Genomic DNA, 17,083 nt, shown 5'->3' with positions numbered 1-17,083 from the left:
TAGGGCCATAACATCGATTTTCATGTCTATTTTATATAGCCACATGTAATAACTCATTGTCTTAATCTCTGGGGAAAGTGAGAAACCTTTCTATAGTATCCATGTTTATCCTCAGGAATCTTATAATACTGCACATTGCTAATTTTTGTAGATTTCTTAGCTGCTTGCATACACATACATAGGTATATACATACACAAACACACACAATATATATATATATAGTCTCACAATGGGCACACACACTACACACACATTTCACAGGGCACTGGCAACCTCCTGTTCAATCACACTATTGATATTTAAATCTATCAAATTCCAGCTGGGTTAAAGACATGGAATGTGAATTCATTGCTTTACTGAGTTATTCACATTCTGTTTAGAGTTCTGCATATAGCATTTACATACATGCCCACCGCACTATTCCTTTGGGATAAGCAACCTTTGGAGTAAAAAAACCCAAAAAACCAAAATAAAAACCAGACTAATTAAAGGGTTAGAAAAAGGAAACATAGCTAAAACCAGTTCCTCTCCAATCCCAATTCCTCTCCATACCTTCTGCAAAACCACCCTTGCTTCCATTATGTACAGTATCCACACCTGCACGCTTATATTATAATATGTAGCCTCTCATAACGCGCGAGTTTGTGCGCTTTCTGCAGTATTGGCAGAACACATACAACACACTAAACTAATATTGTAAACTCCACCCACCCACCTTTACTTTGATAGCTAGGCCGCGCTATAATGAAATTGATTAAAGGCATGGTGGCATCTGTAGTTTGAACACCCTCGCGCACACTCAAAACTCAAAACAGGCCCCTGAAATTTAAGGCAGCCCCGTGAAAATAAAGCAAAGAATCCACCTCGCGCCATTGAACTAAGAGCCAAGTCGCCACTCCGCGCGCGGGGGGCAAAAGTGAACCACCTCTGTGGAGCGTCCAGCAGGGCACAAAGGGAAATCGCCCCCTCCTCCCTTCAAGCTGCCACCTTAACTACTCCCACTCTTTCTTATTCTCTCCGGGGCCCGGGAAGTAGATTTGCAAAATGAAGCCTTTCGGTGGGATTAGACGGGAGAAAGCTCCCCCGAAGGAACAGGCAGGCTAAACGCGTTTTCGCGGCGTGGCTCTTTAGGGCAGGCAGCCCGCTCGGCGCGGGTGGGCCGTGGCGCTCGGAGCCCAGTTCCTCCCAAGGCGGCTGAAAGCTGACCGCCCCGCCCCGAGGCTCTTGGCCTGCTAGACGGCGGGAGATGGAGGGGGGGGGGGTCCCGTCCAAGCGATCGCCGTCAGGGCAGGCAGCCAGGCCTTTTCGAGAGCATTTTCCCTTCAGGAGTGGTGGGAAGAGCCAAGCGGAAGAGCTTTCCGAGGCCCAGGGCGGCCGACCTGAAAGTGATCCCCTTTGGCGGCTCTCCGTCGAAGCCACTTGCCAGAAAAGCAGCGGTGGTGATTTCGGAGCCAGGGCTCCTTTTTAACTTGAGTTTGGCCTGGCTTCCTCTCAGCTGCTTGCACGGTCCACCATGCCCGCTGTAGAGCTTGCTCACGACGGCTGGGCAAAATCACCCGGGGAAAGAGAGAGAGAGAGAGAAAAAAAAGAGAGAGAGAGAGAGAAAAAGAAAGAGAGAGAGAGAGAGCGGGGGGGGGCTATCGCGGGGATCCGCCTCAGTGCCGGGCTTCTTGTGGGAGCGCCAAGACTCTGGATCTCACTGGCGGATGGGTGGCCCTTTTTCCCGGCCAGGAGTTCAACTCCTCCGGCGAAGCCGCGGCCCTGCTTGGAAACCCCTGCCTTTTAGAGGGCGCGCTCCCGGAGGCAGGGGGGGGAGGGAAAAAGGGCATCCTCTGTCTGGCCGACTCGGCGGTCCAGGTGCCATTGCTAGACGAAGAGGGTCAGATCAACGACGATGAAAGAACAAAATGGGCCTAAAGGAGCACCTTCCTATCTTCCCGCTTTCGGCCGGGTCTGGAGACCTTCGCGCCCCCCCCCCACTCCCACTCTGTACCACAAGCTGGGAACTTCCCCCCTTCCCTCCTGCAGGAATATCAAGGAAAGCGGGGGGAAGTCCCGAGGCAGCGTGACTGGAAAGAGGAGCAACCCCCAAGCATGTAGGTCTGCTCCGAAGGGACGGGGAGGGGGGGAGCGGGGAGAAAGAGATTTTGAATAATACACTGGCAGCCCCGAACAAAATCTGGGGGAAAGGTAAGAAACAGCAAGGGCTAAGAATTGGGAAGTTTAAGTGTTTTTTTTTTTTTTTTTGGACAGAGACAAAATACACCCCAAAGCTTATTTTCGAAGGACAAACGGCCGGCTGCGCTGATCCTCCTTCACTTGAAGCCAGAGAGCTCTTGGTGATCTCAGCCACTCAGCCGAGGCGGCCCTAGCCCGCACTTGGATAGGGACCACCTGGTTAGACCAGGAAGTCCCTAAATAAATAAACAAGCAAGCAAACAAACAGAAAAGCGCCCCAAAGAAGGCAACTAGCGACACCTTTACCTTTACAGCAGTCAGTTTCTGCCGTGAGACTAAGCAACTATGAACAGCCTAAGGCCCGGGCCCGTCGCTGCAGACCATTTCTAGAGCGCTCCGCTGGGAAAAAACAAACAAACAAACAAAAACAAACAAACAAAAAAAACCCCAACCTTCCTTTCTGAAACCTGAAGGAGGGTGGCAGGTTTGGAGCCAAACCGAAAAGTTTGGGGGAAGAGATCCACAAAGGCCTGGATCGCTCATTCGTGTTTTTTTTTTAAAGACAGAAAACAAAGAGAAGCTGAGAAAACATCTAAGGGATGGTCTTGTCCCAGGGAGACTTAGCAACAGGAAGCGTAGCTAATCAGTTCCTGAAATTACCTAGGTGAATTGGAAAATATTCCTGAATCCGGTCTAAAATGCGGAAGAACAACTGCGTGTACGAACTTGGGAGTTCTTGGGATGGGCATTAGTTCCTATCGTGCCCATCAGCTATGTTGGCTGAGCATGAGAGGAGTCGAAGCTCAAAACATCTAGAAGGCGGTAGCAGCTTGTATAGAGAGAGATATCGGGGTGCCATAGGCTGATTTGGTAAAATCATCTGCTGACTAGAGGTTGCCTCAAAAAAAGTCCAATATTTAAATATGGGCAAACAGGCTAGTCATGGTAGCCTTCCACTTCCATCTTGGACAATTTGGAAATGATGTCAAATAGGATTAACACTACAAACCTGGAAACCCCCCCCCCTTTTTTTTAATGGGACATCTAGCTAAGATGGAAGTAGTATTAAGCAGAAGGCGTCAGTGACGCATTGCCAGAACAATGGCAGGGTGATGCTATAAATTGCTGACATGGAAATGCAGTCAATGAAGAATTGTTATCAGAAGGAAAGCAAATGCCACCTTTTCATTCAGTGGAAAATAAGATCAAACCCTCCGTGGAGGATACCAATTGACAAAGCTTGTGGCAAAGCTTGTTGGCATCAAATCCTTCCGAATTTAGTTATAACCTGCTTAAAAACTCAGCTCTGGATTACGAGGCTAGCCTTTTGGGTCTAGACTTGCTCCTGTTGCGGAGTCCGATTCCATGGAGCCAAGGGCCTCACTAAAAGACACCAACCAAATAGTCTTCAAGGAGAAACACAGCCTTAGGGCCACAGCAGCCAACCCGCTTGCCCAGACCAGCTTCATTGGTTTATTTTGGGCATGGCTTCCAGGGACCTCCCAGACTTGGGACCACGCGATCTGTAATGGAGCCGAAGGAAGAAATAATTGCATACATGAGAAAGTAATCACGTGAACCACGTTTAATGTGAATTCCATGCAAATGAAATCGAACCCCACGTAGTTCTTGCCTCGGCTCCACAGGCAACAGCGGTCCTTGGCTGAGCCAGTATTCTCGGTCTGCAGAGGAGAAGAAGGGCTTCTGGAGGGAAGGGGTGGGAAGGAGAGGCAGAAAAACCTCTCGGGAGAGTGGGGAAGAAGGACAGCAGGATCGGGAGCCCTGGAGAATTCCTGGCTTTCCCCCACGGGGAACATGCCTTTTAGATTAATTGCATGCATGGAGAAAAGGGGGCAGAGAGTTTGTTAAGCGGGCTGCTCAGGTTACTCGGGGCATCTCTGAACTTGGAGCGCTTTTGTGGGCGTGCGGGGTATGTGTTGAATTAACAGTCTCTCTCTGATCCAGTGTAATCAAAGGCCGAAGAGCCAGCTTTTCCTTTCCGTCAGGGCCCTTTCCCAGGCTGAAAAGAAAGGCGACAGGACCTCCAGAGATTATATTTCCCCTTTGGGTCTATCTCTGCATCCCCTCCACCATCTCCACGCTTTCTCCCCCCCACCTCCCAACCATCCTCCTTATACATGATTAATTCGAGCAGCCTCTTAATTGCTGGCATATTTGGAGTTGGATGGGAGTGGGGAAGAAATTCTCTCTTAACGGGACATTTCCCCGAATAGCTGAAGTCTTCTAATAATGCCCACTGCTCAGAGTAAATTCGAGGCTTGGGACAGCCGGCGTATTTCCTGCCCCAAGCAGATAATTAATGAAGCTTCGTCGGGGAACCGGCTCAATTTTGTGGGGAGGAGGAAAACCTAAGACGTTAAATGAAAAGAAGCGGAGAAAACAAGTTTCTGATGGGGAGAAAATGAGATAAAAACTCATCAAGGTCAATGATAGACATTTTCCCCAAACTTCAGCTGTAGGACCTCCGAGTAAAAACGTGGCCTCAAAGAAAAACAATCATTTCAACGAAAACAAGCACAAACACAAATCTAGATCAGGCAGTTCGATCTGATTCGGGACTTCGCCGGATTTTGCCCTTCGAGGCGGGAAACACTGGAAACTTCAAGCCCCGACAATCCCAGGAAGAGTCACCCACCCCGGAAGGCACTGCAAACCGGGTGGCACCACCGATAGGTACCAGCTAACACGCGTTCCCCTTGAGATAAATGAGCCCTTTTCAGATCGCCTGACCTGGGTCATCAGACCCGGTGCGTCACTTGGCTCTGGGTGCCTTCAGACACGGAAGAGCCAAACAGCCCCGAAGAGCCAAAACCGTGACAAAAACATGAGTTGCTTCTGCACCGCTCGTTTCCGTGGTCGTAAAAACCGCTTGATCTTAATATAGGTAATCACTCGCTAAGGACTGGGGAGTGGGATGGGTGGGGAGGAGCAGGAGCAGGAGCCGGGGCACTCAGCCGCTGACACCGAGCCTGTGGAATCGGGAGACTGGAAGCAAATATAAGCGACGAATTTGAATCACGTCTGAGCTTTGTCGGGCTTTATCAGGACACGAAAGGAATCGCGGATCTCACACTTCGAAACCCCTTTTTGCCCCACTCCGCCCAACTGCGAAAATACCCCATCTTACCTAAATCCGTATAGGGAGGGATACTTTTGGACCGACCGAGCTCCATAGCACAAACTCTGTGAACAACAAAACACACCGTGATTAAATAACTATTTTATAGGGTTTGCTTTGCCAGAAATAATAATATAAACGCCCCCCCCCCCAAAAAAAAGCCATTTAAAAAAAAAAAACCGGAGCACCCTTCTTTGTCTCGGACATCCCTTTTTAACTGAAATACCCCGGAAAGGCCAACATTCAATAAAGTAAATTTTAAGATGTGGGGGAGGGAGAAACACTCTCCATTTTTATTGCTGAATTTAAGTCCTTCTTAGGCCATTTGCTCACTTGAGATTCATAGCGTGATCCAACCATCCTAATTCAGCTATGAGGGAGCCGGTCCAGCTGTCCTAAACAAAAACCGGCTCAGTTGTCCCTCTGATGTCTATCAGGTTCAGTTCGATTTGGCGGAAGACAAGGGGACCTGGAAGGGTTCTGGCCAGGATTTATCTGGTAGGGAGAGCCAGTGCTGCTAGTGAAATGGGAGGCCAATATCCTGTTTTAAAATGGCTGTGGCAAGTCTCTTACCAGCAACTCCTTTTAAATCTCTGTCACACGGAAATCCCCCAGGGGCACAAGCAAATATGCTCACTTTATTCCAAAGGGGTATGTTCTGAGAATTATATCAATGCTACCTACAACGAACAGTGGGAATTCTCACTTTCAATTATTTGTCAACCTTAGGTCCCAAAGAGTAGAAAATTCTTGAATTTTCCCCAGGATTATTACCTAATGGAGTATTAATGGAACGGGAGTAGGAACAGATTTCCAGAAAGCTTGCAGACTACGGGAACCTAGTGGAGTAATTCTGAACTAGGCGATAGTCAGGAAATAGAAAATAAAGCAAAAGTGAACAATTGAAACTAAAAAAACCCTAAATATTATATAATGCCAACGGCAGGCTGTTGGCAGAAAAAGCTAATATTATAACAGCAGATTCCAGTTTACCTTACAACTAATATTGGAAACATTATATGTCTCAGTGCATTGATAGGAAAGTATTCCCGTTCTTCTAGTATAAAGTTTAATATCATACATTGTCAGGTTATGTGATATTTTTAGATCAACATGAACAGATTGAAAACTGTGTCACAGAAAGGCACATATTGAGATATACAGCTTTGGGGAGTGGGGTGGGGAGCAAACTGTCATATTCCAAAGAAACATGTCAATTGTTGATTGGCTACAATAATTGCTTGTGTACTTGTTTTATTTCAAGGAAAGAAGTATTTTAAATCCACAGTCCATTTAAGTCAGAGTTGTGTTTGGATTTAAACTGATTGTGGGATTGGCACTCCAATTTGAAACATATGTTTGTTAAAAAGCAAGTACCCTTGATAGAAATGGGATTTACTTCCAAGTAAAACTGTATTCCTAAACAAACAAATACGGATCCATTGAAATAATGCCAAGATGTACTATCAACATGTGTATATTTTAAGTTAAAGAAGAATGATTTAAATCTAAATCTGCTTAAATCTAAGTATTCTGTCTTAAACTATATGTAGAATCCAAAAAGCCAAACTAACGAGGAATTTCTATTATAAGGAACAGTATTTTAACATGACAGCAATTTCTGTCCAACTCTGAATTCTTCAATCAACTTATTTCTGCTCTTATTACTACCATAATTTCTGTTTAGACTTTTAATTTAAATAAGGAAAGTTTGATTTCCTCCATATAAATAAATACTTTTAATTAACTTTTACGTTTGCCTGAGCCTTTGTATTTCTTTAAATTAAAATGTTTCCTGTTAAGATTAATTTCTCTTTATTAAAATTGTCTTTGCAAGGATTGAAATTTCTTTATTTCCATTTGGGGTTAATACATATTATGTTTTACTTGGCTTATAAAAATCCACGTTGGGCAAATTATCGAAATCTGGCAGAAAAAAAATGGCTGTTTGCAAGAAAATCGTTTGGATTCTCATAACCTCTAGAAAAACACACCTGTGAAATATTACATTAAATTAGTCTTTTTCCACTGCAAAATACTCGAATGTGTGATAGAAATATACATAATCCCATACTCCAAGATCAAGTAGCTGTTGCCATAAAAGAAAACCGAATTCCATAAAAATATAACGTTTATTAGCGACGTCCCAGCGTGCTCCTTGTCACGCTGATCCAGCGGGAGCAGCAGGGAATAAAATTGTTCTTCACAACCTTGACGCTAGACAGTCCCACCGAGAGTCTCCCCTAAGCCAAAGGCGTTCTGGTTTGATTTCAGACTTTGCCTTATGCAAAATGAGGTAACCCCCTTGGAATTATATTTTTTCGGGTATATTTGTCAGCTTTGACGAAGCGCAGGAACCTTTGAGAATTTACCCAAGGTATAAAGATGTCAAGGACTTGCAACTTCAAGGCTAAACCCAGGCTGCAATTAGGGAAGCCGAGGGGACGACGACTTGGGAGTGAGGGGAAAAGTGCTGAGGCAGAGGGAAGGGAGCGGAGTGCGGACCGGGTTACCCAGCCGATCGGTAGCTTCCCTCACCGGGGAGGAGATTGCAAAGCTCTGGCGCGACTAGACGGGGCGCTGAGCAAATCCGCTCGGAGGAGTTAAAGGAGAATTTCTCTTGGTCGCGGACTAGTTCATACCTTTTGAAGTATGACAGGAAGACAAGACCAGAGGACAACACTCCCCCCCCCCAAGTCTCCGCACCCCATAAGTCAGTGGGGTTAGGAGAGGGAGCTTAAATAGGGAGGGGATACAAGGACTGGGATCGGGCGGGGCGTGGGGGCAAAGGAGAACTGTTCCCAATATCCCCAAAAAACTAACGGAGAAATCCAAGTTCCCCGGAGGCTGCGGCGGAATCCCGCAGTTCTCCCTCCAGTCCGTCCCTTGCGCCCGCCTCGCCCGAGAAGCGCTTACCGGGGTGTCTCGATATCTTCTCGTTCGCTGACGGTATTTATTCCCAGCCAAGAAAAGATTGGGTCGCTTCCGCTCAGAGCGCTCTGGGCACTACTCCCGGGGTCCCATGTAGACTCCGCTGACGGAGCCCTGCGTGAGAAGGGCGGCCGGGTGGGCGCTCGGGAGGCCCTTCCCTTTCGCTCCCTCGTGGCCCTGCAGCGCCTGGCCCCGCCTGCTCCTGTCCGAGAGCCCACCAGTCAGGTACGCGCTGCCCGAGCAGGGGGCTTTAGGCTTTTTCTCCGGGAGATCTTCACGAAGTTTCTTCTGACGTCAAGCAGGGTGGTAAACGCTGTCGAGGGGGAGAGAGCGCGGGCGAGCCAGAGACGCACCGAGATTTGGGCGTTCGGGGGTGGTGATGGTGCTGGGGAAAGCCTGGCCCCCTTTGATTGATCCCGCCGCACCTAGCTGCCCCCGCCGCCCTTCTTCCGCCTGGCCTCCCGCCCCGTTACCGGAGATCGCCTTCCGAGGCCGGAGGGACCTGGTTTCCGGGATGTCTCGACCCCAGCGATGAGGCGTGCCGGTTCCCGATGCAGAAGGCATCAACCGAGACCTCGCCTGGGAGGATTTCCTTCTCTCTTTACAGCCAAGGAGAATTGCCCGTCCATCCAGCGGCGGCCTTCCTTTGACCAGCGCACCCCCACTCCCTTCCTCCTTCCCGGTTGTTATCCTGACCCCGGCCCTGGGCCGCCTCCTCCCCCGTCCCTGTCCGACGGCTTTCTTGTATTCCCCCCCCCCCCCACGCTTCCCAATCAGAAACCAAACGTGGAGGCCCCGAGCGGCCCTGACGAGGCGCAGGTTCTACAAATTGGCTGCCTTCGTTTCCTTCCCTCTCGGCGCGTTTAAATTGCCCCCTTTTCCCTCCCCTTCGCCTCCCTCGCCCTGCCACAATCGCCGGCTCGTTCCCTGCTCCCTATTGCTAGTGACAGACCTATTAACATTCCCCCACCCCCTCTTTGCTTGCTGGGGGAATGATGATTATGGAGAGCCTCACCCGGGCAGCGGATAACAAGCTCTTTGCCTGGGGATTTGCAGGCGGGGATGCCTTTCCCTCGCTAGGCCTAATCCTCCTCCTCCTCCTTTTTCTTCAAGTTAGCGAGACCTTTTGCTAAAGCGCTCAATGACAGGAGGCGGGAACCCTCCGCGGAAGGAAGCCTAAGTGGCCGGCCAACGAGTGGGGGTCCGGGGAGAGGAGAAAAGGGCTGGCTGGCTTGCCTGCCTGCCTGCCTGCCTTGACGGGCTCGGAGCCTCTCCTGCTAACCTTGCTTTGGCTCCGCACCGATACGATTAGTGCTCGAGTCTACTTAAAATAAAATAAACTCCTAAGCGGGTCCTTTTTCCTGGGTTCACCGGGCACAGTTTGCCCATTCCAAATCCCTTCCCTGCTCTCCTTCGCCCGGTCGGCCACTTCTTTTGGCCAAGCTGTATTATTTTACAGCACTTTGGCGAGGTGAAAGGAAGTTCCCTTTCTAGTCCGGCCTGCCCCACGAACCAACCCACCCTTTCGCGGTGACAAGTGGGGCTGAACGGAATCGGCGTCCCATACAATAAGAGTACTTTGTAGTTAAATCACGTCGCTTGATCTCGCGATAAGAAGGGGGAGTGTGAACTGAGACTGAAAGGGCTGGGGAAGGGTTGATTCTGCAAAGCTGGGAGAAGGCCTGGGTTAATGCCTGGCTTGGCTTGGCGTGGCGGGGAGTGGTGTGTGTGTCAGGCGGAGGGGGTGAGGCCTGTTGTACAAAGGCAGTTTCAGTTTAAAGAAAACCTGAATTTAGCATGAATATGAGAACAAAGACCCACATGTTATAATATTGAATCTGAGCCCTTTTTAAAATTCATTTGCACTCATTTGCAACACGTCCATGAAATTGCTAGGCGACCTGATGCCACCCAGATGTCTTAGATTACACTTTGCAGAGTCCCAAGTCATCGATAATGTTTGTGAGGCTTATGGGAGATGTAATCTAAAGGACCTGGAGCAAGAACCGGACCAGCTTGCCCATTACGTATTTGTTAGGAAGTAAATCCATTTTATACTAAGATAAATCCATTGAAAACTGAAACTGGTTGCCAAATTGTATTACAGATTAAACTACGCGTTTGTAAATAATGGAATTAAAAATTACTTGTATCCACCCCACATTTTGTCATATCAGTTCAGTAACAGTCCAACAGGATAATCTACAAAGATAAAAGCTGGGTTGACACAACCTGCTAAGCTAAAATGTGCAGCGAATTTCAAATTTGAGCAGATGATCTAATTCAAGGAATTCATTTTTTATGAATTTCAGAGAATAATTCAGGAAATAATGTATGTGTACAACTGGAAGTATAATATATGAAAGAGATTGTAGAAAAATAGAATATACTATATGTAAGAGATTCTAGAAAGATCAGTTCCAGTAATGGATATTATGGGTTTAGATTGATTTTGTCTATACAGCATTTTTTAAATATAGGAGCTGGCATCCTGTTCATCCCACACCGGGGTAATCTAGATCCATTGAAATAAATAACAAAGCTATCATAGGTTAAATAAAAGAGGACCGCACCGATATTTGGGAATAAAACAGACTGAAATGAGAAAAATCACATATACTCATAATTGCCAGAATCTATCATATAACCAGCTTTCTCAAATTGGTTAAAGTGAGCCTAATCTCATGCTGAACTGTATTCAGAACAGTAAGGTTCAGGATATAAATTATTATAAACCCAAGAACGTAAGATTACTGTCTTGTACTCATTCACATGGAGCTACAGTTTATTGAACTTGCTCTGTACATCTATCCAAGAAACACACCAGACATACATCTCTATAACTGAATTTGAAAATTCTCATTGAATGCAATTTGATTAAAGAATACTGTAAGATTATCTGAGAAAAGTAATACATCCATATGGTCACAATTAATAGAAATATTGTTTATAATGGCAATGGAAAGTAAACAGTCATATAGTTACACCATTTGACTTTTAGTTAGTGTAGAATATATGTAATGATATAGTACTATAAAATTAATTAACTATTGAAATCTGCTTAATACTTTAAAAAAACAAGCTGCAATCTGCCAGAATATGAGATTAGTGTGTATTTTAGAAGCATGCATAGGGAAAAACAGCATGTTTGAATCTACTATGGCATGCTAGATAGCAAGTTGTTTGGTATTTTGAAGTGATTTCTCATTTTTGGTCATTTTCCAAAGCTTAGAATAACAGAAATCAACAAACATCTATACCTACTTTTGTTATTCTATTCTATTCTATTTGATTAAGTTTTTAGATACAGTTCCACTGTGTAATCTCCAAAATGACCTAAATTTGTTCCTTTTGTCACTGAAGCATTATATGAGCTTCCATTGCATTTCTCGATAAGTTTAACATTGTCCTGCATAATATGGAAGATAAAATGAGTATGATTTTTGGGTGGCCCCTGCCATTAAGAATGGATGGATTCAGGAAAAGGGTGTAACCCATTTAACTATAGGCATCAATAAGAAGTGTGTGCTCAGATATGCTCAGATTAAAAAATATATTAATTTTAAGATTGATCACAGTTTCAGAAATGATCAACACATTTCCCTATTTAATTATGGTTTCTGATCACCAAGCATTTACAAATATCAGGAAGTTTCCCCCTGGAACTGAATATACACACTAATGTTTACAAAAAAACTCTCATATTTATTGAGGGATTCATAATGAAATTAGAATTTTCCAGATTCCCTGCATGTAAAATAAAATGTAGGTATCTAATATGGAATGGATTAAAGAGGCTAATTCAGACAATTATAGCCTACCATTTGTTCCAGAAGTAAGAAGTAGATGGAATTCATATAGAGTGCATTAATCAATTGTTAAATGGATTGATGATATTAATGTTAGTATTAATTTGGGCTGCTCAGGCTTTCAAATGTGACTGAAGGAATGAGGTTGATTTGGGTTAACATAACCTTGTCTGAGAAATTTTGGCACAAGAAACTACCCAGCGTATCAGGGCTGTATGAAGGTCACTAAAAACAGCTCATAAATACTTTCTACTAGTTTAAGGCAGACAGCTAGTGATGTATTTCCTTTTCAGTTAGATGTGCAAGTTGCAATGGAGCAGCTGTTTCAAAGGGGCTGTGAAATTAAAGAGAGCAAAAGATGATTGCATGTACATCAGTGTCTAATAACAGGTTATTAGAAGGTTTTTAAAAATATATTGCTTCCTTTCTCCTTCCTTGTACAAACTATCACACACAAACATCTACAGAGAAGCAAAGGAGGATTATTCTTAATGCGGTCTGGGATCCCAGGAACTTGGTGGGAAAGAAGGGGTGCCAGAAGAAAAACATCCAGGAAAGATAAGCAGCAAACAGTTTTTATAGTTAACAAAATTTGGTACTTCTTGGTAATGTCTTGGGTTCAGAGTGGAACAAGAAAGACTAAGCCATTCAAGGACCATTATACAGGAGACACACAGATATGAATTTGACTGTGCCTTTAACTAAAATATGTTTAGGATTGAGGTGCATTAAATGTAGCTCATCTATATGCTTTGTCCATCTAGTTGAAATTGATACTCATTTTCTGCTTTGGGTTGTTGGTTATTTGTTTGTTAGATAACTTTAGGTGAAAATAATCCCCCCCCCAACATATACAAGGCCTGCCATGACCTACTATAGGTTTTCTGTGCATTCCTTAATACAAGGATGGAGAAGAAAAGAGATGTCTGGAACAGCAGCAATAATTTCACTTGAAGCTAGATCTCTGAAATTAAGCTTGAAGTAAGATTTTTTTTTGGTCTGCAACGAATATGAATCCCATTCAATCATGGTACTCAAAACAAACCTTGGCTTCAGAATATTTTAATTCTAAGCACATGTACTTTGCAGCAGGCGATGGATTGTGGATTTTGGAATTTTAATAAAAATAAAGTAAGCCTGAACTCTGGACATCCATGCTCTAGAGTGGTGATAAAGTTGCTGAAGCTGAGAAACATTACTCTAGAGAATGTGATGTCATATTTTTTGGAAAGCTTGTATTTTTATTACTTAACAGGAAGCATCTGTAACTTCTGTATACCAGATAATTATTTACTAGCAGATTAATCACACATGCCCAGCCACAAAGAATCTTACAAAGGTCTCTCCTTGCTGCATTTCACAAATGAATAAATATCGCTCTTTTACATACTGTGCATCTGATTTGACTTTGTGATGCAGTCACTGAAATGATTTTAAAAAAAATGACACATACGTATTTTGTATGATGATACAATGAGGGCTTGATAGTAAGGTTTCTAGCCCACACACCAGGGAATTCTCTTGTATTTAGTAATCCTTTTTTTCTTGTTCTTCTTGTCCATAATGAGCAACGTAATCCTTAACTCCAGCCCCCAGGACCTTTAATGGCTCCAGTGGAATTTTTCCTTTTCTCAATTACTGTGCACTGGGAAATTTTGTAAATTAGCTCTAGGGAAAGCTGGCTTAATAATCGGTAGTTAAGGTACATTTCCAAATGGAGAGTGCATGGTGGCTTAGTGCCACAGTTAAGAGAAAGCTGCAACTGAATAATCATTTAAACAGCAACATTCCTGTGTTCACATTCTAAAGATTCCATCTTGGGATCTGCTTATTTTAAAGTTAGATTTCATGCTCAGGATAGATATGCTTGATATAGGAATGTAAGTGAAGCAACTGAAATACATTGGTCCTCATACTAAAGCAACACAAATATTGCAATGATGAAAAATTACTAATAAGACAAGGAACTATTCTCTCCTTCCCCTCCAATGGTAATCATACTTTGGTTTGGAGACTTTTTGGGAGATAGTTGTGGTAAAGGATGCTTACTGAAACAGACCTGTTAAACCTTCTGAAAAGTTTGGGAATATGATCTTGACGAGCTTTGAGTGATAATAAAAAAGAGTTGGGAGCACATGTAGCCTATGTGCCACTGATGGCTGCTGATTTATTCTGTATTGTTTATTCTGATTGGTAATCCATGTTCACTGAAGGGGGAATTCCTCCCCATCTGTTGCTTACTGATTCTTTTAACTGGGAATGCTTACATATCAGGTAGCAAATCTGATTTTGCTACCTGATATGGATTTTTAGCATATAGTGCACACGCTCTATCATTTCACACAAAACCAAATCTCTTTCCAAAAACATTTTCTATTCTGCTGTTACATGATGTAAATCTGGGAGCAGTTATTAACTCAGCATTCAAAACATTATTTTATTTTTTTCTTTTACTAATGAGATCTTTGCTGTTAAGAAAATAAATCCTACTATTATGGTTGCAAAGGGAAATTTACAAATAATATTGAAAAAGGGAAGAAAATGTAAATGAATGGAATACTGAGAAGATCCTCATTAGTCAGAGACGGGACTTTAAAATTATTCCCAGTTTCTGGTACTCTACGACTCTAAGAAGGAATTTTAAAGTAGTATAGCAACATCTGCATGAAACCAGGTTTCTATTAATTAAGAGATTAAGGCATGTGCTATTTGAACTCAAATATAAGTGATATGTACAATTTAGACTTGGACTGCATTTCTTCCTTGAGCATCCTTTACCTACTGCCCAGGGTGGGTTCTACTTATCTTTACTACCGGTTCGCAACGGGGCCGCGCACGTGCTCTTCTGTGCATGCGCAGAAGCATTTTGATGACGGAGTCGGTGGGTGGAGCCTTCCGCCGGTTTTACTACCAGTTCTATAGAACCGGTGCGAACCGGGGCCAACCCACCACTACTATGGCCCCAAATAACCTAGAATTAAATTAATTTATTTAGTCATCTGGGGAGACAAAATACTGTTTGTGTGCAAATAGTTACTTATTTGATTTACTCCATTTCTATGCTACCCTAATCAAAACGATAAATTTGACTGGTAATACATGGCAATAGTAATATCTCTATGAATTACAGATCAACACCCTGGCAAAACAAATTAATGTTTATATCCCTACTGAATGTTAACAGAGAGAGGATCATCCTTTAACTGGGATGAAAGATATAGACTCGTTGGTAAGGATAGATTGGCACAAAAAACAAACTTCTTGTATCCCCACACCGAGAACTTCAGGGAGATGGAATACGCAGCATTCTTTCTCTACTCAAATGTGTAGGATAGGAAAAGTCTACCTGCAATAGATGGTCTTGAAAATAATTGGACCCAAGATGTGAAGGGCTTTATAGGTGATGGATAACATTTTGAATTATACGTGGAACCATAGGTAACAAATGGAGCAATACAAGAAAAGATATTATTTTGCTGAATTGATTGTAGTAAGTTCCATTTTGAAGTCAGTCCTTAAGTAAAGTGCACTGTAGTACTGTGATAGTGGGGTTGTGATGATGATAACAAGCATATTTCAAGGTAGCTGTGAGCCCAAGAGGCTCTAGCTAGAAATTTTGTTTAGATGTTAAGAAGATATCTGCGGAGTTGGCTAGAAGACTGGCGAGAAACGAAGAGTTCCAATATTAAAAAAGAACAAAAGGAAAGCCCCAAGAAACTATGGTCCCAGTCAACAACAACTTTTTACACCTGGGCTTCTGTGAATGTTGAATGCAATATTTAGATTCACTTGAATTGAACTAGAAAATTTGGTGAAGTTAATAAGTATGTAATATGGCTGTTTTTAAAAGTGGCTGATTAATTAAAGATGTTTTTTTTTCCTTTTAAAACAAATGTACAGTTTTTCTAATTCCAAATTGGAAAGTCGAAAGCTGGTTCTTTTAAACATATCTATAAGATTCTGATAGAGCTGTGGTTAAACTATTCATTCTTCATAATTTTGTTGAGCTCTGCTGTATCCTAATAAGTTAATTGTGCTTTCTAAACAAAATCCTAAATGTCCTGTGCATTTTTTGCAGAGAAAGTCCCTATATGAGGAGGTTTCTCCCCTGCATTTTCTATACACATATATATTGACTATATTTTCTTTCTTGTACTAGGTCCAGAGCACCATTTATGATTATTCCTAAGTTATTTGGGCACCTACAATATTGAAAAATATGTGCCTTTTACTGCAAGATTAGCATTTGTTTCTTTGTTAATTTGCATCTTGTCTCTAGAAACACATCTGAAGCCACCTATTTATTATAACATCTTTTATTTGCCCTCCTAAATAGTTAGGTAGCACTTAGGAAACTAGCAGCAATCCTGGGATAAAATGCATGAAGGATTTGGAAAGCATGAAATGTGCAGGATACTAATGAGCAGTTGTTGCTGCTGCTGTTGTGAGACAATTTTCTATCACTAGCAATCCCAAGGGTCATTTTGGAAATAACCGTACAGATCTCTGTGTGCTTTTGCTTTTCAGACGAAGGATAGGATTTTATGGATTTAAGCATTTTGTCCAAAGAACTGGAGCGTAGACATTGATCTATCTATCTATAAAATGTCATGCAATGTTGAGATAGAAACTTTCTTAACAGCTATTAAGCATTATATGAAACTTGATTGTACTTAGTAACTGTTAACTATTTGATACCATTACAAGTATCACCATTGCTGTCCTGAAAACAGCTCATAAAAGAACTTTGATTTTATATAAGAATCAGCTGAATGGTGCATGCTAAGATATTGATGCTTTGCTTGCAAATGCACTGTGTTTGTAGCTTCCTTTTGAAATCTATTTGCGATAAGCAGATTGTTGAATTATTTATTTATGCCAATCATGCACTTTCTCCAAATGATATAAAATTTGCAGTTTAGTTTTAAATGTTGCAGAGATAACTGATGGTAATAAATGGGTAGTAGTACATAAATCAGCAGTTTGGATGAGGCAAATCTGCGTAAACACAGAGACCAGTAAATT

At 43.1% G+C, this 17,083-nt stretch overlaps 1 protein-coding gene across 1 annotated transcript in view; it reads right to left on the bottom strand.

Moving 5' to 3' along the window:
• The window catches only part of PITX1 (paired like homeodomain 1), a 41,286-nt gene extending 32,852 nt beyond the window's left edge, over positions 1 to 8,434 (bottom strand). The window contains exons 1-2 of the mRNA XM_070933902.1: positions 8,235 to 8,434; positions 5,328 to 5,383 (exon numbers count right to left, since the gene is read on the bottom strand). Of these exons, the coding sequence (XP_070790003.1) occupies positions 5,328 to 5,373 (46 nt within the window). The 5' untranslated portion in view covers positions 5,374 to 5,383; positions 8,235 to 8,434. The remainder of the gene's footprint in view (positions 1 to 5,327; positions 5,384 to 8,234) is intronic.
• Between the last annotated feature and the right edge of the window lie 8,649 nt (positions 8,435 to 17,083).

This window comes from Pituophis catenifer, unplaced genomic scaffold (genome assembly GCF_029215685.1).
Source record: "Pituophis catenifer annectens isolate HBS135680 unplaced genomic scaffold, rPitCat1.0.hap2 SCAF_2, whole genome shotgun sequence".
Classification (NCBI taxonomy): Eukaryota; Metazoa; Chordata; class Lepidosauria; order Squamata; family Colubridae; genus Pituophis; species Pituophis catenifer.
This window is presented reverse-complemented; position numbering and strand designations above follow the sequence as displayed.